Genomic DNA, 24,774 nt, shown 5'->3' with positions numbered 1-24,774 from the left:
ATATTTGATATTCAGTTTAAACTTTTCAATTAACAGGGATAAAATTTTAAAAATAAGAAATATTTGATATTAAGTTTAAAACTTTTCAATAACAGAGATAAAATATTAAAAATAATAAATTTTAAAATGAAGAAAAAAGCAGTATCATTCATTTTCCTTGAAAAAATTGTCACATGATATATAAAACATGGCAAGTTATTTTTGTTTGCAGTACTTCTAAAAATAATAATAAAATCTAAATTAGAGTCAACAGTGATCGGCACAAAATTCCATTTCCGAAAGGTATACCAGAGTGAGCTCGCTGGAGGAAGATGACGATTGCTAAGCCTTGCCTTCGCCCTTCGACGTCGCCGTTTCAATCCCAATCATCATCACCGCCTCCAAATTCACAAACCCAGTATGTTTCTTCTCCTTACCATTTCTCAGTCTTTCATTCTTCGCCATTTTCTTTCCCATAAACGGGAAAAGGAAGCAAAGTTTAGATTTTCACTCAAAGGAAGCAAAGTTTATTCTAAAATTCATTGTTTTATTATTTTAATTCATTAAAAGCGTTAGGGAATTGTGGATTATAGTTTATGTAGATTTTATTTTCAATTATTAAGGACAAAACAGGTATAAATTATTCGTGTAATAAGCAAATATATGTTTAATACAGGTATATTTAAAATGTAATGTACTTAATAGTTTTTGTAATGTGAAAAGAACTATCCTAACATGTTTTAAAGTTTAATTAAAAAAAAGGGAAATATATACTTAAAAAAAAAATGAAAATGAGGAAAGGGAAGCATGTAAAAGAAAATTAAAACTACAAAGAAAGCATGTGAAAATTTTAAAAACGAAAGGCGTATATGAAAGAAATTTTAAAGTTAAAGGAGGATTTTTTATAATTTATCCCAAATAAAATTAAACATTTTGAAATTTAAAAATGGAGTTTGGGGGGGTGTGGGTTTAGCAGCCTGGCCATGAAGATTGTAATATGGGGCCACAATCTAGTGCTGCTGGTGTGGGTTAGATGTTTGGGCTCAAAATGGACCACTTTTATTTTTTTATTTTTTGCTAAGAAAAATGAACCACTTGATGGATGGGACCAGGTGTCAATATATAATATATATAATATTGAGAGGGCTGACCAAAAGAATTACAAAAAATCCTCGAAATTTCTATGAAAAGGAGAGTCAAGCGCCCTGCGCGTTTTTCTTTTTATATTTTAGAAACTTAATTCGTTTCTTTGAAAGTTTCATGTCTCTGCAGCTGTCTTAATTCATCGCTTTCAAAGTTTCTTTGAAAGTTTTATCTCTCTCCAGCTGTCCTTTGGTTCATATTACGCAATTTTTGTCTTCTCTTTCTTCGTCTATATATATATATATATATAAAATGTAATGTCTAACCCAGAAATATTCCTGCTATCAATCTGCAATCTCTCCTATCCCACCCCCAAAAAAAAAAAAAAAAAAAAAAAAAAGGAATATCTACCATGTGTCTCTCTTATGCCTACATTGCTGCATTTAAATACAACCAGCCAATGATGCAGCAAATTAAGAGTCTTCAGAGAGCATAAATTTTTAAGGTACGGATTCTTTCTTTCTTTCTTTCTTTCATTTCTTTCTTATTTTAGATTTTTCAAGTACGTGTTTGCATTTTCTTCTCTGTGCTTAAAGTTCCATAGAATTTTATTTTATTTTTGCTGTCTTTTTAGCTTTTGGTTCTATGTCATGTAGAAAGATTACCCAAAAAAATAAAAATAAAAATAAATAAATCAGTGGCTACAATGGAACGAAAACTAGCAATTAATTGCTTTGTGTCCATTTTCCCTTTCAATCTAATTAAGGTCACGTTTGGCACTCAATCCTCCATCCGCCATCTTTTTGCCCTTTCCACTCACCATTTCCGCGCTCATTCTTCGACTCCGGTTTTCTGGACTCCAACAACTGCTTCCTTTGCCGCCACCGGCCGGTTTTGTCTTCTCCTTTTCCACTTCAATTCTTTCGAATCTGCTTTAGCCCCAAAATCTTACTAACGTCCCTCACCCTAATTCCAAAATTTTATTCACCTAATAATTTTATTTCCTTTTTTTTTTTTTTTTAAATTTTTCATGTTAAGGTTTTGGTGGAAATAAAGTAATTTAGACCAACCAAACCGATCTACTCGAATCGAACCGATTCTGTTTGATTTGGTTTTTAGTTAATAGTTGATTTAATTCATGTTAAACAAAGTCCAACTCAAATCAAATCAACCCAATTATATATATATATATATATATATATATATATTTTTTTTTATCTTTTTCAATTATAAATAAAATACACATTATTTATAAAAAATAAAATAAATAAAAACTGAATACCTAAATTAGTCTTGTCATATGCTTTGTTCCAAAAAAACACGCACAAAGCTTTTGGGTTGGGCCTAGATATTGTACTGCTGCTGTGCTGCAGCTTTTCTGCCTTTTAATTTAGTTTTTATTTTTTAAATAGCGCAATTTCTTTTTGCCATGCTTTACAAAATATTCAAATTTATTAATTTTTATTTTTTAAATGTTAAGACTTTTACTTCAATCTTTTAAATGTTATATAACAATTTAACAGGCAATCAAATATTATTACTTTTTTAGTGTTAAAGCTTTTTTAAATTCTTTTTTAATGTCAAATATTATATTATTTTAATCTAATTAGTTTTTAAGAATTACATGAATAATAATGAAAAATTAATTTATCTATTTTAAATAATGTAATTATTGAGAAAAAAATTATATGAATAACAATAAAAAATTAATTTTGCCTATTTCAAGCAATGTAATTATTTAAAAAAATCATATTCATAATAATAAAAATTAATTTTCTTCTTAATTAAGACTATTTTTTCCCTAATTTATAGTACAGTATGTTTGTATACCAAACTTAGTGCAATATTAATACAATACAACACTTTACATTATAATACAGGCAACATAATTAATACAAGAGTAGTTTTATTTACACTATAAAAATTGACAGCCATACTATATTCTTTGCATACTCACATTTAATTCAATTTTTATTTTTACACCAATAAAATATACCAATATACCTCTATAACAAATAAAATTAAATTACCATACACTACAACAAGAATCCCCTAATTCTAACACCCTAATTCTTCTTACACCATTGAAATCGATAAGCCCCTAAATGGTTTTTTCCAACCGCACCTGATCCAATAGCTATAGATAGAAGACATTAAGGTTTTTCATCTTCGTTAGTCAATTCCCCACTGCCTTGGTACCATCCTCTTCCTTTTATCGAAAAAGGAAAAAGAAAAAAAAAAAACTTGAAAAACAAGGTTAGACATTCTGAGTTGTTCTGGATTTTGTATACCAAATAGGAATGAAATATACAACCTCAATAACCCAAAAAACTTCAAAACATCCATGCTATGTATGTACCAAACTATTTCACATGTAATTGAAGTTATGTTCGAATATTGTTGTCTTCTTTGGTCTATATAACTTGAGCGGCTTCAAAATGTTGAGTTATGTATATGGCACAACTTCATTTATCATTGAATTTCTATTCGGTTTATATAAATCAGATCTCATTGTTTTCTTTAGAATATTTGAGTTATGTATACCGACCGACTTCACCTATCAATGGATTTTTGTTCGGTTTAGTCTTTTTCGAAATACATAACCTAAACGATTTCAAAATATTTAGATTATATATATCGAACAATTTTACATATTATTTAATCTATGTTTGATTTATATAAACTGGATAGTATATATCACATTAGTTTTTGTAAATTGAATACTCATATAATTTTGAAAGTATAGTCGTGAGAATAACAAAAAGAACGAACATTCAAAAAAGAAAAGGAAAAACACATAAACAAAATAAATAAGTTAATAAATAAGAAGTTAAATACTTTTATTTTCAGGATTAAAAGAGATGATTTGCCCATCATTTTTTTCTCTCTTTTACTTCTTTGTCACTAAACTCCATTACTGCAATATATAATATACTGCATGTAGTATTTTATTCTATTCAAGTGCTTAAATGTATTTTTGATTTTTTATCAATGAATATTTTTTAAATAAAAAAAAATCTTAAAAATACGGTAGGACTAATTTTATGGTGTGCATAGAACTATCTTTGATACAATGGAGGTGGAATTTCTCCTAATCTAAATTTTGTATAAGTTTTTGAGGATCTAAGGATACATGGCAACTAATATATTAATGGTCAAGATTCATCTTTTTATTTATTCTTCTCTTATTTATTTATTTATTTATTTAACCTTTCCATAATTTTACGAGCAACTAACATCTAAATGGTTTAAGATTTTCATCGTTTAATTTATTTTTTCATTTAATTTTATTAGCTTTTAAAAATAAAATTCAACTTTTCATCACCTAACTAAATAAACAGATAAGCCCACCCAAACTGTTTTCCAATAGAATATCATTTTTGTTTATCGAAAATAGAACTGATAAATTAATTTTCTGAAATTCTCATTCTCTACCTATACTTTCTCGAAATATACACAATGATAGTGTATTGTTACAAAATTAAGTATCGAATAACCAAAAAAAAAAAAAAAAAAAAAAAAAAACAAAACAAAAACAAAAAAAAAGGACAAAAAGGAAAAGAAATGATTAAGGCTAGCCGGACATCAATAGAATGAAGAACTCGTAACTCATCCTTGTTCATAAGTCTAATTCTAAAAGCGAGGAAAGAATGGAACACTTTCTGAAAAACAACGAAAAGGTCCTAGGGGATTAAAAAAAAAAAAAAAAAAAATAATAATAATAATAATAAAAAACAAAAAAACAAAAAAAAAAAAAAAACAAAACGTAGAGGAGAAAATACTACATAGGTTTTTTTGGAATATGTTTATCGTATTAGATTTCTTGTGGGATTTTGTCCTCTGCCAATTTTTTTTTCCCCTAATATATTCTAAAAGTTCATAAGAAAAAATCATTAAAGCACAGGATAAACATGTAGAAGAAAAGCTGGAGCAGAAGAAAAAGTGTGATTTAGGCGTTGATTTAGGGATGAAATTAAAACCTATTTTGAGAGTATCATTAAAACATAAACTTTAAAAAAATATTAAGATGAATTTTAACCATTGATGATAGAAGCCATGTATCACTAAATCTTCAAAAAAATTTAGGTAAAGTTTATATTAGGAGAGAATCCAGATTCTAATAGAATAAAGTTATATCAAATATGCTATAAAAGGTTGGAAATAAAGAGGAATTACTAAGTTTTATGAATCAAATAGACATTATATTAAACTGATTAAGTTGATATTTCATTTACATCTACATTGAAATGTTGTAAGTTCAAAACAGTCGGAAAGGAAAGAAATTGTTTTAAATGAGCAAGCACATATATTATTATTATTTGTTGTCCCATTTACATGATCTGCAAAACCAGAATATTGGGCCATCTTACAATTGTTGGAGGGTTGCTATGCCAAGAATTTGGCCCGGGTCCAAGAGCAGAGTTACCTTGCCAGAGGTTTTTTTTGTTTTGTTTTGTTTTTTTTTTTTTTTTTTTTTTTTTCCTTGACATGGTTCGTTTTATACCGTTGTTGGTTTTTTATTTTTTATTTTTTTAAATTAAAATTTGGAATAGTTGTACTTTAATTCTATTTTGGGATGATTATGTTTTCGATGCTCATTTTCAAAATAATGCAATTTAGACGATATGTTTTTCAGGAAATTTTTGGCTATCGTTTCTTTATTATTATTATTGTCCAAGTATTGATGTCCTAGATGGAAAATTAGAGAGTAGCTTTCACGTGGTCGGCTTCCGTATCTTTAGGGTTTTAAACAACAACTAAGTTGTCAATACCAGAAATTTCAATTTTTTTCTTCAGGTAAATTTCACATGCTTTTGGAAAATAACTACTTACAATTATATAGTAGCATAATCATTTTCCTGTGAAAATATTTTTTGTTGTAGAATTTTACAATTAATGATACAATTAATATGGAATTTACATTATAACACTAGATGGTGCTTTTATATAGGTTTTATCGTTACAAATAATTGTAAAACCAACCAATCAAACCAAAACCAATTATGAATAAACCATGAAATTCAATTATAGATACGCATAAAATAAACAAGTAATGAATAAATGGAACACATATTGTACACAATGAACAATTAACACTCACTGAATCTTCTTACCCCAAAACACTTAAAAAAAAAAAAAAAAAAAACACTCACTGAATATGTTCAATCTTTTTCATAAATTGAACTTCCCAATTGTGCAGGATTAAAAACCCAAAAATACCTAGCACATAGAAAAGTAACACAACAAGAGTAGGGATGAAAATTGGTTCACCTGTAAAGTAGGGCCATATGACTCCCAAACTAAGTGTATAGCACAAAAGAAAGAGAAAGAGAAGCCCTCTCAGCAGCTTACCAATATTCCCATTAGGGAGTAGAAGAGCCATAATCATGATTGTAATATAAAATGTGATGCTGTTGCAAACATATAGAGGGAAGAAATTTGGAGTCCTCATTATCACCGTCCCAGGGCGATGAGTGTTAATATTGTTGTTGTTGCCATCTTGCCAAACTCCTCCAGGGGGACTTAGTGCAGCCTGGAATGTGAATGTTGCAATCGTTCCACAAATCACTAGGACCAAATTGCGTAGTGATTCATTCTTTGTGTCGTTTTTCAAACGAATCAAAATTATGGCAATTTGTTCTGTCAATGCCACCTTAGACCTCAAGTGATCCATGGAGCTGGAGACTTTTGGAAGGGACTCAGCTCTTAAAGCTCCAGCTGCAAGTAGTCTTTCTCTGACTTCTGTGTTGAGTGAATTTGATGTATTTTCAAATGAGATATCTAGAGCAGTCAAACCCCTTGAATCCTTTGCGTTTACATTGATTTTACTATCTTCCAATAATATTCTCACCACCTGATCAAAGATCCATTAATATGCTAAATTAGTTTATTAATTAATTATTTTATATCATAGAGTCTTATCAAATCGTCATCCTTAATTTTAAAAATTTTAACCTAATGTTAATTTTGTTATTGGAAAAAATTATCTAAAAAGGTTTTTAAGGACAAAAAATCCCCATTTTATCTATAATATCTATTACGATATATACATATACTACAAAAATATTTTATTCTAATTTGATAAATTATATAGTAGTATGATTAACCAATATTGTAAATAAGTTTTACAAAAATGTTGGTTACAAATATTATATATTATCTAGTTTTGAAAAAAAAAAAAAGATGAAAATTCAAAAGATTATGGAGTTCAAAACAATAATCTAGGGTCCAAAAGTAAAGATAATGGAGTTCAAAACAAAAATTTAAAGTTCAAAAGTTTATATATTTGTTAGCAATAATGATAGAGTCACCAAATCTTGGACACCAAACAATTTGTTGCATGGTTCAATTATCATAAGTCAAGGTATAATTTTGTGTAAACCATTATTAATCCCATGTCACATTTTATTAAAAAATTTGATTGCTTTAACATTTTTTCACTCGCATGAGTATTTTCAACCTCTACCCTCTTCGATGTGAAACAATAATGAACCACTTAACAAAAGGACATTTAATAAATATTTTAAAGGACTTACATATTTTATTTTATCGTTCCATGACGTGGCATATGATTATAGGTAATTAAATTTATATGGCACGTGGCCCTACTGTTTTATGCAATTTTTCTCCTTTTTTTTTTTTTTTTCTAGAGAGAATCCATCTAAGTTACCTACTCACACTACAAAAAAATAAATTAAAAAATTCTTAGCATTCACTTTTCAGCTACATTGCTTTGGTTAGAACAACCACTTTTTGCCACGACAATTAGTTTTAACTACAAATATTATTGTGGCTAAAAATATATTTTAAATACAAATTTTTTTTTTTTTTTTGGTTAAAAACTTGTAGCCACACAGTTATTGACCACAACTAATAATTTCATTTTGTTATGGCTAAAAAACTTTTAGCCTTGGAATTTACAATTATAAACACGACATTTGTTATGGCTGATATCCTATTTCTTTTTTCTTATTTTTATCTTTATTTATAGTTTTAAATGTTAGCACCGTGATTAAATAAAATGTACTTATTGTCAGTTTACGACCCATTAAGGTAATGAATCTTAACGATAGATCTGTTATATGGATCTAGACCATCATATGTAGTTTTGAGCACTAAAAATTTCATATAGTTGCATGTGGTGTTAACAAATTATATGAAATGTCTACTTATATGCGTACGATCACCATTCCAAGTAAAATAAATTTGATTACCAACGGCTTTTTTTTTTTTTTTGGAACCACTTATTCAGCATGCAATAATATTGGATCGGAAAGGATTAAAATATTATTTCAGATTTGGATAAAATTGGACGGTATAGTATGTAGGAGGATTCTATGGTCAGGATCGTCCGAATAGAGTTGCATGCGAACCAGAAGCAAAGTCGAAGCAAAATCGATATATTTTTTTTGGGTAGCGTCGGCTTGTTCTCTGAGTGAAAAAGCCGACATTTTTTTGGCGTGTAGCGTTTGCTTTTCTCTAGCTCACACGTAAGTTCATTTGGACAATCCTGACTGTAGAAGAACTTATAGTATGTATATAATTTAATTATTTGTTTGGTAGATTAGATTGGACTAAATTTTAAAATAGAATTATTTTTATTGTATTTTTTATATTTATCTTTGTAAATTAAGAAAAATCAATAAAACTGAAAAAGTCATTGAAATTAATTAGCACTTAACTCCTTTTTCATTTTCTTTTTTTTTTTTTCAATTGGAAATTAACAACATTACATTACAATAAAAAACCCCATTCTGAAAACAACATTGCTATGTGTGCCAGCATGTTTATACAGAGAGAAACATACTTGCTTGGTTTTTCCATAACAAATGATTGAGATTTGAGATTTGTGAGTTTTGGTTGCTTGACAAGATTAGCAAGGTTTGTGGAGTTCTGCTTTCTGGCTTCCCATGGATATTTGTAGTAAGTTTTATACGTACCTATTATCTCTGTTCTAGATATTTTAAGTCACACTTAATCCATTAATTGAGATTGATTTCAAACCAAAAAAAGAAAAAAAAAAACTAACTAAGAAAATAAAGAATTAATTAATGTTGAACCATAAAGGAAAAACATAAAATAATTGAAATAGACAAAGACATAAGAGAAAAGACTTACTTGGGATTGATTCATAGCGGTAGCAATGTGTAGTACATTGTCCCCATTGGCATCCTTCAAGTTTATAATTTTCCTCTCATCCATTTCAGAGCCTTTATGGCAAGCTCTTCGCAGTCCGCCTAGTAAGAAATCAAAAGCATCATCATTTTCAGACTTAACAGCGATATGAAAGGCTGTTTCCTTTCGATTATTCGTATCTTGGATACTTTGTGGACAAACCGACACGAATTTCAGTAAGAGATGAATCTTTTGTTGTTGATGATCCACATCGTTTTCTTTTGCAGCCAGATAATGCAAAGGAGTTTCACCATGCCTTCCTTGAATGCGAACAAGATGATCACGCGCTTCGCATTCTAGAAATAGATGAACCATATTGATTTGCTTGTTGTACAAGGCAAGGTGCATGGGACTATATAAACTTTGATTTAGCATCCGAGCAAATGATGGTTTCAAATTCATTATCTCTTTTGCAAATTCGACCTTTCCATGCTCAGCTGCTATATGCAAAGGAGTATCGAAAAATGTTACCTCATCGATGTCAAGTAGAGATGGATTATTGTAAATTAAATAGTATAGCATGTTCAAATCGCCATTTTGAGCAGCCGTTTTCAAGGCATCCATTCTTTCTTTCAATTCAAACACCTGCAAATCACATGAACTAGAATGTTACCGAGTAAAAAAAGAAAAAAAAAATATATATATATATATATATATAAAATAAAAAATTAAAAAGAAAACAAAATTTATAAAGTAAATAACCAACTAGGGACTATAAGGAATAGAGATGATCAAAAATCAAAGAAATTTTTTTTCTTTTTCAAGAAAAGTAAGCTAATTATAATTTATAAACCTGGAAACTTTGGAACCATAAACTAGTCTCTGTATATTCAATAAAACAAGGCAATTTCATGCAGCTAGAAAAATTCTCAAAAACAATCATACGCCAGGATGATAGGAAAGGAGAGCTATATATACAAGACCATACGCAATTTCCCTAGTATTTTCCTTCTAAAAAAATTAATTAAAATTATAAAGAGCCCCGACCCGTAAGACTAAAAAAGTTAAACGCCAAATCTCTTCGTCATTGACTTGCGGAGGCTTTTTTATTTTATTTTATTGTTTACTATGTATAAACAGAACTAAGTTTCACACCCCCTTCCCAAATGATTTTATAATTTGTATGATTTTCAAAATATGCAGAAAATTTATCGGTATGTTTCTTTTTCCTAAAATTTCCCGGGTTATATATATAGATATATATATCTATATAAAGAAAACTCGAAATTTTTTTTGAACTAATAATTAGCCTTTTATATATATTTTTTGGCTTTCAAAAAAGATGTATTTTTTCAAACAAGTTATTTTCTTGAAATTTATTTTCATGTATATATATATATATACACACACACACATTCGCTTTGACTTTTATATATATGCTGGGGAAATTGGGAGGGCAGAGCTTTTACTTAATTAATTAATTAATTAATTTTCTTTGATTTTCTTTTTCTCTGAGAACGCGTTATACGCGTGTACCAAACGTGTGTCTGGAAGAAACAATGACAAAAATAAAAATAAAAAGAGTTAATTTTGTGTTTGGCTTCAAGAAATTTCGACGTTAATGCTCTTCCAGTTCCCGGAAGTGGGTTTATTCAGGAAACAATATGTTGGTTTCTCTTCCAGTTCCCGGAAAATGACTTTTCTCGGTTGAAGTAAAAGACATCAAACATCATCACCGCAGGTTAATTTGCATTTTTTATTTTATTTTTTAGTTTCAGGGGATCAAAATATGAAATTTCATCATTAATTAGCATCAAAAGAAATTATATAAATCTTCTAAATTTCATTGTTATGGCAAAATGATTTTTTTTTTTTTTTAAATTATAAGGCCCACAAGATAAGACGAGACAGAAACAGCTGCGTAGCCTTCAATTACAGTACTACCATTCAGTGTTAATTAAGAGTAAACAAAGCGAATATCCTGAAAATGTAAACATTAGTATGAATTTTCATGCTCCTTTTTCTCTGTTTTTGTTAATTCACAAAAAAATTATCTCACAAAATGAATTGGATCTCGTTGGTAACTTAAAAAAAGGATGAGATAAATAGAATTTGGACAAAATAATCTAATAAAAACTTTTTTCTAACTTTAGAGTTACTTAAATATTTACCAAAATTTAATTTTTTTAATTAATTTATCCATTAAAAAATTCAATTATTTATATTTGAATTTTTATATTTGAATTTTATAAGTATGTCAACTGATAATATTTTATTATTTATTTGATAAATAATTTCACATCTATACCATTACTAAAACCTTTTTTTACATATGTACAAGTAGATGGATGATGTGGTTCCACATAAATCATAGTAAATAATTATTAATTTTAAAGATGTGCATTATAGGTTTTTTGTTTTTTTTTTTTTTCAGTATATATTATGACCATAGGTTGACTTACCTATACGTTGTAATTGTATATAATAATTAATTACAAATGATATATATGTGATGATATGACCAGCCTTCCATATATATATATATATATATATATATATAACACATTCTCATAAAATAGGACCACTTTCAATCGTAATTTGGGCTAGGCATTTGAATTGAACTCCAAAGTCATATATATCTTGCCTCGTTTTGAGTTATGAATCAGGCCCTTTTAAAATCCTGATAGTGAAATGAAGAAGGCTATATCAATAATTTTCCAATTCTTTCATCTAATTCCCTTGTACATTATTACATATTTGCTAGCTCATGTTGTACCACTATAAAAAATGATTTTGTTGTAGCATTTACTTACCAGCATTTTTTGAATTAAATATATATATCTATACATATATATGTAGAAATGAAAAAATCGCGAAATAAGATGCTACAAACTTACCAGCATGTTTTTTAATTAAAAATTATATATAGAAAGAAAAAAAATCTCCAAATTAGAATCCCCTTTATATGCATTTTCTAAAAGGTGATTTTATTCATGCTATGGAATTTAATAACAACACTGAAATTTAATAACAACATTATGTTTTTAATTATATTTTTATATTTAAGAAATATCCTTCAATGAAAGGTCACAAATACTTTCAAATACTTAAATAAAATGAAAATAAACTACTATGCACATTTTAATGCAGTTTTAGAAAAAATAAAAAACCTAGTAATGGAGATAATGAAATTTAGCAATTATGAGAAAAATAAAGATAAAAAAAAAATCTTTTTTTTAAGCCCTATTTAGCTTTCTTTCCTTTTTTTTTTTTTTAATATTTGTTTTCTTTGTATTTTCTTAAATCTCTTTCTATCTATTCTTCATATGAATTGCTTTGAAAATTGAAAAACCCTAAAATTATTTAGTACACATGGGCCGGATAATTTTAAACTATCTGTGTTATATACATTGTAAAAGACAATTGTATCTGAATTATATAATCTTGATGATTTAAATTCGTCCGAGTTATGTATTTTGGAGAAAACATTTAGATCTAATATACGTAACTTAAATGATTTAAATTCATTTGATATATATATACCGGAGAAAACAATTAGATTTGAATTATATTAAAAACAAAAATTTAATATTAAAAGAACTCGTTTAGCATATATAGCCTCGACGATTTGAACTCATCTTGAATTTGTATGCCATAGTAGACAATTAATTTAGGTTATATAAACGGAGTAAAAATTCAATGATATGTAAAGTCGTTTGCTTATGTAAATTCAAACTCCAATAAGAAAAAAGTTAGAGTTGATTGTAGCATAGTATGTAAAACTCATGATTCAAGCAATCAAATCAATTGGATTAAATCTGTCTACTCATAGGTTGATGATGAATAATGCAATATTGATTTGGAAATTAGGGCAATCAAAGGGAATTAGGGGTGAAGTTCATGTAATGTATATTAATTATATTTACAGATAAATTATATGATAATGTATAATTTATTAGTATAGATATTAAAAAGTGAGTGTGTATAAAATATAGGATGGTTATTAAATTTCCTAGTGTAGATAGAATTATCTTTTTCTAAGAGTAATTTGCCTTCTAATATTTAGAAAAATTCCAAAATATCTCCCTCAACTTTCATCCATATTTCAATTTGCCCCATAATTTTTTCCCAAACAATTTCACTCCTAAACTATTTTATAATGTTAAATTGCCCCCTCTCTCAAATGTTTTTGTTTGAATTTAACGAAATTGACTGCATAAAAATTCAAATTGACCACTTGTATAAATTATAACTTGTTTTGAACAAAATTGATTAAAAAAAAAAAAAAAAACAGAATGCATTTTTTTTTTCTTTTTTATCTGTGTTATTGCTCAATTTTTTATCAGTTTCAATGAAAACAAGTTATAATTTAGACATAATTTATATGAGTAGTTAATTTGAATATTAAAAGGTCAGTTTGGTCAAATTCCAATTAAATGTTGGACAGTTTTATTCACATTATAAAACTTGTTAGGCACATTACAACTTTAATAATTTTTTAATATTCCAACAATACCTATTGATAAAATGTTGGAAATATCCCTATGCGATGTAGGAAAAAAAAAAAAAAAAAAAAGAATATTAGACACATTACACCTACACTCATCCTTTTATAATTTAGGAAAAATCATAAACTCTAACCATAACCATGTAGTATAATGATGAAGATAACAAAATAGAAAAGAAAGATTGGCAAATCATTTTTTTAATCCTAAAAATATAAGTCTAGTTATTTCATTTTCTTCACAAGAGTTTTTCTCAAAATTGATTTTCTAGCTCGTGTTCTTCATCTATTTGCATTGTTTTTATCTCTTCGTGTGTGATAGTTTCTCAATGAGTATCTGGTTTACATATACCAATGTGGTTTAATATTCGGTATATACAACCCCAAATATCATAACATTATTGATGTGTAATACCGATATATATGTATATATATTCGTTTTAGTGTAGATTGTCTAAACTGGATGAATATATGCTATTCGGCAAACATATACTAGGGGGACCAATATCATCTAAATTATGTATATTGCAACACTTTCAATGACTGATGAAAATATAAGTTTGGGTTGCGATAAATGTATGCTATCTTGTAAACCTATACTGAATGGACCACCATCATCATAGTTATGTATATTGCACTATTAAAAATTGATGAAAGCATAAATCCAGAATGTTTAAACTAAATGCATATACATTCTCCGGTAAACAAATACCAAATGAACTACTATCATCTAGGTTATGTATATCATGATCTTTGTTTGTTTCTTCGAAGCCTAAACCCAAACCAACAAACTCACCCCACGATGGAGGAATCTAAACAAATTGAATTGGTTTGTAGAAGAAAACTTGCAACTTTTTGTTTTTGATTGATCTGTGTTTGTTTCGTCGAACCTTAAAAACAAATGAAGAACAAGGAGAACTATTTATACATATCAAATTCTTTGGGAGCTTTTGAAAAATTCCCCTGTAATGAATTTAGGTTTATTTTAAATTAGTAAGAGTAAAATACACATAATTTGTTAGTGTAGGTTGCAAAAATAAATTTTAATGTGAATGTGTGTAAAATGTAGTTGACTAAAAAATTTTGTAGTTTGAATAAAACAACCTTTAAAAGTTTTAAAGAAGAGGCAATTTCTTGGATCGATATCAATATATAATCCATTTTAATCTTAGAAAATTTTATCTAATTCAGGGGAAGATAAATCCGAAACCGTAAAGGGAGAGTGGCTGAGACAAATGGGAGTCAACGACTGGTATTGACTTGGCCTACCACCATATGGTCTCCTTTCCTTCCATGTAAATTCCAGTGCCTGGTACCGATAGCTTATTAAATAGCCGTGTTGCCGTCGTTGCCGCGTTACCGTGCACATAGGGTTGACGTTTTGAAAGCCACCTCCACATTCCGGAAACCAGTACCTTTCTGTGCAAATGCTTGGTTGCTTCTAGTCCATATGCATGCATCCATGCTACAATAAAGGGCATTCCAAGTTTTGGTATATATATTGCATAGTTTTAAATTCAAATTATTAGCATCAAATGAAAATCTAACAAAGAAAGACTGGTTAAATTAGACTTCCAAACTTAATTGTTATGGCAAATGATAATAAGGATGAGACAACTGGACATGCTTCAATATCACCGCAATCCTCTACTAAGATTAAGCTGAATGAATTTACTGAAAATGTAAAAAAATTAATGTGAATTTTCTTGCTCCTTTTCTCTTTTTTATTTTTTATGAATGATATAAGTTTGGGTGACGGCCGTTGCCCCACGTTAACTCCACCATCATAGACGTTCAAAAATTTCTAAAGCGGAAAAAATAAAAGTAGAAATGCTTGTTTTGAAAAAACATTTTCAGTGTTTCCCCACTAGCAAATTCCAAGAAGAAAAGCAAACCCATTATTTTATATATATATATAGATATATATATATAAAATATTGAGAGGGCTGCCCGACCAATTGAAGTGTAGCACCAAAAGAATTACGAAAAATCCTCGGAATTTCTATGAAAAGGAGAGTCAAGCGCGCTTGCGCGTTTTCCTTTTGTATTTTAGAAACTTAATTGATTGCTTTGAAAGTTTCATCTCTCTCTAGCTCTCTTTTGCTTCAATGTTACTACAGTATTTGTCTTCTTTTTCTTCCTCTATATATATATATATATATGCAATGTCTAACCCAGAAATATTCCTTCTATCAATCTGCAATCTCTCCTTTCCCACCCCCCAAAAAAAAAAAAAAAAAATCTGTTATGTGCTGTCTCTCTTATGCCTACACTACTACATATAAATACAACCAGCCAATGATGCAGCAAATTAAGAGTCTTCAGAAAGCATAAATTTTTAAGGTACGGATTCTTTCTTTCTTTCTTATTTTAGATTTTTCAAGTACGTGTTTGCATTTTCTTCCTTCTTTCTTCTATGCGATTAAGGTTCCATAGAATTTTATTTTATTTTTGCTGTTTTTTTTAGCTTTGGGTCCTATGTCAAGTAGAAATATTAATCAAACAACTGAAGCCAGCCATTTAAAAAAAAAAAATCACAATAGAATGAAAACTAGCAATTAATTGCTGTGTCCATTTTCCCTTTCAATCTAATTAACGTCACGTTTGGCACTCAATCCTCCATCCTCCATCTTTGTTCTTTCGAACTCCATCTTCCACTCACCATTTCCCTGCTCATTCTTCGACTCCGGTTTTCTGGACTCCAACAACGGCTTCCTTCGCCGCCACCGGCAGTTTTTGTTTCTCCTCCTTTTCCACTTCAATTCTTCTGAATCTGCTTTAGCCCCCAAATCTTACCAACGTACCTGACCCCAATTCCAAAATTTTGTTCACCCAACAATTTTATTTCTTTTCTTTTTTTCTTTTTTTCTTTTTCATGTTTAGGTTTTGGTGAAAATAAAGTGATTTAGACCAACCAAACCGATCTACTCGAATTGAACACGATTCTGTTTGATTTGGTTTTTAGTTAATAGTTGATTTAATTCAAGTTAAACAAAGTTCAATTCCAATCAAATCAACCCTATATATATATATATATATATAATTCCAATATTTTTTTTTTATCTTTTTAAATTATAAACAAAATACACATTATTTATAAACATAAAAAAATAAAAACTGAATGCCTAATTTAGTCTTGTCCAACGCTTGTTCCAAAAAACCACGAATAAAGCTTTTGGGTTGGGCCCACATATTGTACTGCTGTGCTGCAGCTTTTGTTGCCTTTTAATTTATTTTTTATTTTTTAAATAACGCCGTTTCTTTTTGCCATGCTTCACAAAATATTCAAATTTATTAATTTTTATTTTTTCAATGTTAAGACTTGTACTTCAATCTTTTAATGTTATATAACAATTTGATAGACAATCAAATATTATTATTTTTTTAGTGTTAAAGCTTTTTTCAATTCTTTTTTAATGGCAAATATTATATTGTTTTAATGTAATTAGTTTTTAAGAATTACATGAATAATAATGAAAAATTAATTTATCAATTATTTACATTATTGATAAAAATTATATGAATAAAAATAACAAATTAATTTTGCCTATTTCAAGCAATGTAATTATTTAAAAAATCATATTTATAATAATAAAAATTAATTTTTTTCTTAATTTAAACTTCTTCTTTTTTCCCTAAATTATAGTACAGTATGTTTGTATACCAAACTTAGTACAATATTAATACAATACAACAATTTACATTATAATACAGGCAACATAATTAATACAAGAATAGTTTTTTTTACACTAAAAATTGATAGCCATACTACATTCTATGCATACTCACATCTAATTCAATTTTTATTTTTACACCAATAAAATATACCAATATACCTCTATAACAAATAAAATTAAATTACCATACACTACAATAAGAATCCCCTAATTCTAACACCCTAATTCTTCTTACACCATTAAAATTGATAAGCCCCTAAAGGCTTTTTTCCGACTGCACCTGATCCAATAGCTATCGATAGAAAACATTAAGGTTTTTCATCTTCGTTAGTCAGTTAGTCAATTCCCCTCTGCCTTCATACCATCCTCTTGCTTTCACCAAAAAAGGGGGAAAAAAAAATTTGAAAAAACAAGGCTAAACAATCTGAGTTGTTCTGGATTTTGTATATCAAATAGGAATGAAATATAAAAGTTCAATAACCCTAACAACTTCAAAACATCCATGCTATGTATATACCAAACAATTTCACAAGTAATTGAAGTTATGTTCGAATCTTGTTGTCTTCTTTGGTATATATAATTTGACTGGCTTCAAAATGTTGAGTCACGTACATACATCGCACAGCTATATTTATTATTAAATTTCTATTCGCTTTATATAAATTAGATCTCATTGTCTTCTCCAATATACATAACCAGAACGGTTACAAAATATTCAAGTTATGTATGTCGAACGACTTCACCTATTAATGAATTTTTGTTTGATTTAATCTTTTTCGGTATATATAATCTAGACGACTTCAAAATATCTAGATTATATATACCGAATGATTTTACATATTATTTAATCTATGTTTGATTTATATAAACTGAATAGTATATATCACATTAGTTTTTGTAAATTGAATGCTCATATGATTTTGAAAGCAAAGTCATAAGAATAATAAAAAGAACAAACATTCAAAAAAGAAAAAAACATATAAATAAGATAAATAAATTAATAAATAAGAAGTAAAACACTTTCATTTTCAGGATTGAAAGACATGATTTACGCATCATTATTTTCTATCTTTACTTCTTCGTCGTTAAACTCCGTTACTACGATATATTATTTTTTTCTAAAATATAAAGTATAATATAGTACATTAGTATTTTGTTCTATTCAAGTGCTTAAAGATATTTTTTATTTTTTATCAATAAGTATTTTTTAAATAAAAAAATATCTTAAAAATATAGTGGGACTAATTTTATGGTGTGCATAGAACTATCTTTAATACAATGGACGTAGATTTTCTCCTAATCTAAACTTTGTCTAAATTTTGAGGATCTAAGGACACATGGCAACTAATATATTAATGGTCAAGATTGATCTTTTTATTTATTTTTCTCTTTTTTTATTTATTTATTTATTTAACCTTTCCATAATTTAACGAGCAACAAACATATAAATGTTTAAGATTCATCATTTAATTTTATTAGCTTTCAAAAATAAAATTCAACTTTTCATCACCTAACTAAATAAACAGATAAGCCCACCCAAACTGTTTTGCAATAGAATATCAATTTTGTTTGTCGAAAATAGAACTGAGCAATTAATTTTATGAAATTCTCATTCTCTACCTCTACTTTCTCGAAATATACACAATGATAACGTATTGTTACCAAATTAAGTAACGAATGAAAAAAAAAAAAAAAGGACAAAGAGGAAAAGAAATGATTAAGGCTAGCCGGACATCAATAGAAGGAAGAACTCGTAACTCATCCTTGTTCATAAATCTAATTCTAATAGTGAGAAAAGAATGGAACATTTTCTCAAAAACAACAAAAAGGTGCTAGGTGATTAAAATAAAAATTAAAAAAACGTAGAGGAGAAAATAATACAAAGTTTTTGTTGGAATATATTTAATCGTATTAGAGTTCTTGTTGGATTTTGTCCTCTGCCAATTTTTTTTGTTTTTTTTTTCCTAATATATTCTAAAAGTTCATAAGAAAAATCATTAAAGCACAGGAGAAACATGTAGAAGAAAAGCTGGAGCAGAAGAAGAAGTGTGATTTAGGCGTTGGTTTAGGAATGTCAATTAAAACCTATTTTGAGAGCATCATTAAAATATAAACTTTAAAAAATATTAAGATGATAGAAGCTATGTATCAATAAATCTTCAAAAAAAAATTACGTAAAGATAAAGAAGAAATACGCAATAAAAGGTTGGAAATAAAGAAGAATTACTAAGTTTTATGATTCAAATAGATATTATATAAAATTGATTAAGTGGATATATCACTTACATATTGAAAATGTTGTAAGTTCAAAACAATCGGATAGGAAAGAAATTGTTTTAAAACAGCATGCACATATATTATTATTTGTCCCATTTACATGATCTGCTAAACCAGAATATTGGGCCATCCTACAATTGTTGGAGGGCTGCTATGCCAAGAATATGGCCCGGGTCCAAAAGCAGAGTTACCTTTGCCAGAATTTTTTTTTTTTTTTCCTTTTGTTTTTTGTTTTTTTTTTTGTTTTCGTTGACATTTCGTTTTATACCGTTGTTGTTGTTGTTTTTTTTTTTTTTTTTTTTCAATTAAAATTTCGAATAGTTGTACTGTAATTCTATTTTGGGATGATTACGTTTTCGATCCTCATTTTCAAAATAATTCAATTTAGGCCATGATTAACAATATGTTTTTTAGGAAACTTTTGGCTATCTGTTTTTTTTTATTATAATTTTTGTCCAAATATTGATGTCCTAAATGGCAAATTAGATAGTAGCTTTCACTTGGTCGTCTTCTGTATCTTTAGGGTTTTAAACAACGACAACTAAGTTGTCAATACCAGAAATTTCAATTTTTTTCTTCTGGTAAATTTCACATGATTTTGGAAAATAATTACTTACAATTATATAGGAGCATAATCATTTTCCTATGTAAATATTTTTGTTGTAGAATTTTACAATTAGTATGGAATTTACATTACAACACTAGATGGTGCTTTTATATAGGTTTTATAGTTGCAAATAATTGTAAAATCAACCAATCAAACCAAAACCAATTTTAAATAAACCATGAAATTCAATTGTAGATACATATAAAATAAACAAATAATGAATAAATGGAACACATATTGTACACAATGAACAATTAACACTCACTGAATCTTCTTACCTAAAAACATTTAAAAAAAACACTCACTGATTATATACAATCTTTTTCATAAATTGAACTTCCCAATTGTGCAGGATTAAAAACCCAAAAATACCTAGCACATAGAAAAGTAACATAACAAGAGTAGGGATGAAAATTGGTTCAGCTGTAAAGTAGGGCCATATGACTCCCAAACTAAATGTATAGCACAAAAGAAAGAGAAAGAGAAGCCCTCTCAGCAGCTTACCAATATTCCCATTAGGGAGTAGAAGAGCCATAATCATGATTGTAATATAAAATGTGACGCTGTTGCTAACATATAGAGTGAAGAAATTTGGAGTCCTCATAATCACCGTCCCAGGGCGATGATTGTTAATTTTGTTGTTGTTGTCGTCCTGCCAAACTCCTCCTGGGGGACTTAGTACAGCCTGGAATGTGAATGTTGCAACCGTTCCACAAGCCACTAGTACCAGATTGCGTACTGATTCTTTCTTCGTGTCGTTTTTTAAACGAATCAAAATTATGGCAATTTGTTCTGTCAATGCCACCTTAGACCTTAAGTGATCCATGGAGCTGGAGACTTTGGGAAGGGACTTAGCTCTTAAAGCTCCAGTTGCAAGTAGTCTTTCCCTGACTTCTGTGTAGAGTGGATTTGATATATTTTCAAATGAGATATCTAAAGCAGTCAAACCCCTTGAATCCTTTGCGTTTACAGTAATATTTTCACCGCCTGATCGAAGATCCATTAATATGTTAAATTAGTTTATTAATTAATTATTCTATTTCAAAGAGTTTTATTAAATTATCGTCCTTGATTTAAAAATTATACCCTAATGTTAATTTTGTTATTGGAAAAATTATTTAAAAGGTTTTTCAAGACAAAAACATCCCCATTTTATCTATAATATCTATTATGATATATACATATACTACAAAAATATTTTACTCTGATTTGATAAATTATACAGTAGTATGATTAACCAATATTATAAATAAGTTTTACAAAAGTTTTGGTTACAGATATTATATATTATCCAGTTTTGGAAAAAAAAAAAAAAGATGAAAATTGAAAAGATTATGAAAGTTCAAAACAATTATTTAGAGTTAAAAAATTTATGTATTTGTTTGAAATAATGATAGGGTCACCAAATCTTGGATACCAAACAATTTGTTGCATGGTTCAATTTTCATGAATTTAGGTATAATTTTATGTGAACCATTCATCTCATGTCACATAATTTGGTAAACAAAATTTGTTGTAAATTTTGATTGCTTTATCAGTTTTTACTGGCATGAGTATTTCAACCTCTACTCTCTTTGGAGGGCAAATGCTTACTCTCTTTGGAGGGCAAATGCTGATATACAACTATTATATGGTTGATGTGGTATAACAATGGATCATTCAATAAGTGAATATTTAATAAATATTTTATAAGACTTACATATTTTATTTTATCGTCGCATGTCGTGGTAAATAATTATAGGTAATTAAATTTAGATGGCATGTACTGTCATTGTTTTATGCAATTTTTCTGTTTTTAAAAAGAATCCATATCTGTTGCCAACTCGCACTAAAAAAAAAATAAATAAATAAATAATTTTTTAGCACTCGCTTTTCAGACACATTGTTTTGGTTAGAACAACCCCTTTTTGCCACAAAAATTAGTTTTAACAACAAAAGTTGTGGCTAAAAATATATAGTAAATGCATTTTTATTTTTTTTGTTTTTTTGGTTAAAAACTTGTATCCACAGAGTTATTGACCAAAACTAATAATTTCATTTTGTTATGGCTAAAAACCTTTAGCCTTGGAATATACAATTATAACCACGTCATTTGTTATGGCTGATATCCTAATTCTTTTTCTTATTTTTATTTTTATTTATAGTTTTATATGTTAGCACCTGGATTAAATAAAAAGTACTTATTGTCAGTTTACGATCCATTGAGATAACGAATTTTAACGATAGATCTGTTATGTGGATCTAGACCATTATAGTTAGTTTTGAGCACTAACAATTTCATATAGGTTCATGTGGTGTTAACAAATTTTATGAAATGTCTATTTATATGCGGACGATCAACATTCCAGGTAAAATAAATTTTATTTGATTACCAATGGCTTTTTGTTTTTTTGGATAAAATTGGATGACGTAGTATGTATATAATTTTATTATTTGTTTGGTATATTAGATTGGACTAAATTTTAAAATAGAATTATTTTTTATTGTATTTTTTATATTTATCTTTGTAAATTAAGCAAAATCAATAAAATTGAAAAAGTCGTTAAAATTAATTAGTACTTAACTCTTTTTTCTTTTTCTTTTTTACAATTGGAAATTGAAAAAATTTCATTACAATAAAAAATCCCTTCTGAAACAACATTGCTATATGTACCAACATGTTTATACAGAGAAACATATTTGCTTGGTTTTTCCATAAATGATTGAGATTTGAGATTTGTGAGATTTGGTTGCTTGACAAGATTAGCAAGGTTTGTGGAGTTCTGCTTCTGGCTTCCTATGGATATTTGTAGTAAGTTTTATATGTACCTATTATCTCTGTTCTAGATATTTTAAGACACACTTAAATCTATTAATGGAGATTCATTTCAAACCAGAAAAAATAAAAAATAAATAAGAAAATAAAGAATTAATTAATGTTGAACCAAAAAGAAAACATAAATAAATAGATAAATGAAACAACAAAAATTGAAATAGATAAAGACATAAGAGAAAAGACTTACTTGGGATTGATTCATAGCGGTAGCAATGTGTAGCACATTGTCCCCATTGGCATCCTTCAAGTTTATAATTTTCCTCTCATCCATTTCAGAGCCTTTATGGCAAGCTCTTCGCAGTCTGCCTAGCAAGAAATCAAAAGCGTCATCATTTTCAGTCTTAACAGCGATATGAAAGGCAGTTTCCTTTCGATTATTCGTATCTTGGATACTTTGTGGACAAAGTGATACGAATATCGGTAAGAGATGGATCTTTTGTTGTTGATGATCCACATCGATTTCTTTTGCAGCCAGATAATGCAAAGGAGTTTCACCATGCTTTCCTCGAATGCGAAGAAGATGATCAGGAGCTTCGCATCCTAGAAATCGATGCACCATATTGATTTGCTTGTTGTATAAGGCAAGGTGCATGGGACTATATAAATTTTGATTTAGCTTCCAAGCAAATGATGGTTTCAAATTCATTATCTCTACTGCAAATTCGACCTTTCCATACTGAGCTGCTATATGCAAAGGAGTATCGAAAAATGTTACCTCATCAATGTGATCAAGGAGAGATGGATTATTGTAAATTAAAGAGTATTAGCATGTTCAAATCGCCATTTTGAGCAGCGGTTTTCAAGGCATCCATTCTTTCTTTCAATTCAAACACCTGCAAATCATATAACTAGAATGTTACCGAGTGAATATATATATATATATATATAGAGAGAGAGAGAGAGAAATAAAAATTAAAAAGAAAACAAAATTTCAAAGCAAATAACTTACTATGGACTATAAGGAATAGAGATAACCAAAAATCAAAGAAAAAAAAAAATTTTTTTTCAAGAAATATAAACTAATTATAAACCTGGAAACTTTGGAACTATAAACTAGTCTAGATCTGTATATTCAATAAAACAAAGCAATTTTATGCAGCTAGAACAATTCTCAGAAGCAATCATACCAAAATGATAGAAATTTGAGGCTATATATATATATTCACACCACCACCATAGGCAATTTCCTAGTATTCTTCTTTTTTTTTTTAAAAAAAAAGTTAGAATTATAAAAAGCCACATTAACGCGTCATCTCTTCGTCTGATGACTTTTAAAATATGCGGAGCTTGGTTAAATATACGAACAGAACTAAGTTTCCTTACCCCCTTCCGAAATGATTTTATAATTTGTATGAATTTCAAAATATGCAGAAAATTTATCAGTATGTTTTATATTTCTAGTATGTTTTATATTTCTAAAATTTCCTTGGTTGTATATACACAATACTTTATATACATATATATATATATATATATATATGGAAAACTCGAATTTTATTTTTTGAAATAAGAAGTAGCCTTTTACATGTATTTTTTGCCTTTAAAAAAATGCATTTCTTGAAACTAATTAGTCATTTGAAATTTATTTTCCTGTATATATATATATATGTATATTCACTTTGAATTTTATATTTGCTGGGAAAATTGGGAGGGCAGAGCTTTTAATTTTATTTATTTATTTGTTTTCTTTGATTTTATTTTTCTCAGAAAACGAGGA

The 24,774-nt window shown here is 28.1% G+C and overlaps 1 protein-coding gene and 2 long non-coding RNA genes across 4 annotated transcripts; 2 read left to right on the top strand and 1 right to left on the bottom strand.

The window, feature by feature from the left end:
• Positions 1 to 1,097: 1,097 nt before the first annotated feature.
• On the top strand, positions 1,098 to 5,702 carry LOC112489970 (uncharacterized). The gene is made up of 2 exons (XR_007240866.2): positions 1,098 to 1,567; positions 5,415 to 5,702. It is a non-coding gene; the product is annotated as an uncharacterized LOC112489970 (long non-coding RNA).
• Positions 5,703 to 6,211: 509 nt separating this feature from the next.
• Positions 6,212 to 10,097, bottom strand: LOC107405729 (ankyrin repeat-containing protein BDA1-like). Its single transcript, XM_048474830.2, has 3 exons — positions 10,031 to 10,097; positions 9,181 to 9,822; positions 6,212 to 6,916 (listed from the first exon to the last, which is right to left on the bottom strand). Exons 1-3 carry the CDS (start codon positions 10,088 to 10,090, stop codon positions 6,212 to 6,214), a joined length of 1,407 nt encoding a protein of 468 aa, XP_048330787.2. The 5' UTR covers positions 10,091 to 10,097.
• Positions 10,098 to 15,655: 5,558 nt separating this feature from the next.
• Positions 15,656 to 23,705, top strand: LOC132800459 (uncharacterized). Of its 2 annotated transcripts, none has more exons than XR_009635569.1 (2): positions 15,656 to 16,024; positions 23,334 to 23,705. It is a non-coding gene; the product is annotated as an uncharacterized LOC132800459 (long non-coding RNA). The 2 variants fall into 2 exon arrangements; XR_009635570.1 differs by having other exon boundaries at positions 22,528 to 23,705.
• Positions 23,706 to 24,774: the final 1,069 nt, after the last annotated feature.

The sequence above is a fragment of the Ziziphus jujuba genome, chromosome 2 (genome assembly GCF_031755915.1).
Source record: "Ziziphus jujuba cultivar Dongzao chromosome 2, ASM3175591v1".
NCBI classification, from domain to species: Eukaryota; Viridiplantae; Streptophyta; class Magnoliopsida; order Rosales; family Rhamnaceae; genus Ziziphus; species Ziziphus jujuba.
This window is presented reverse-complemented; position numbering and strand designations above follow the sequence as displayed.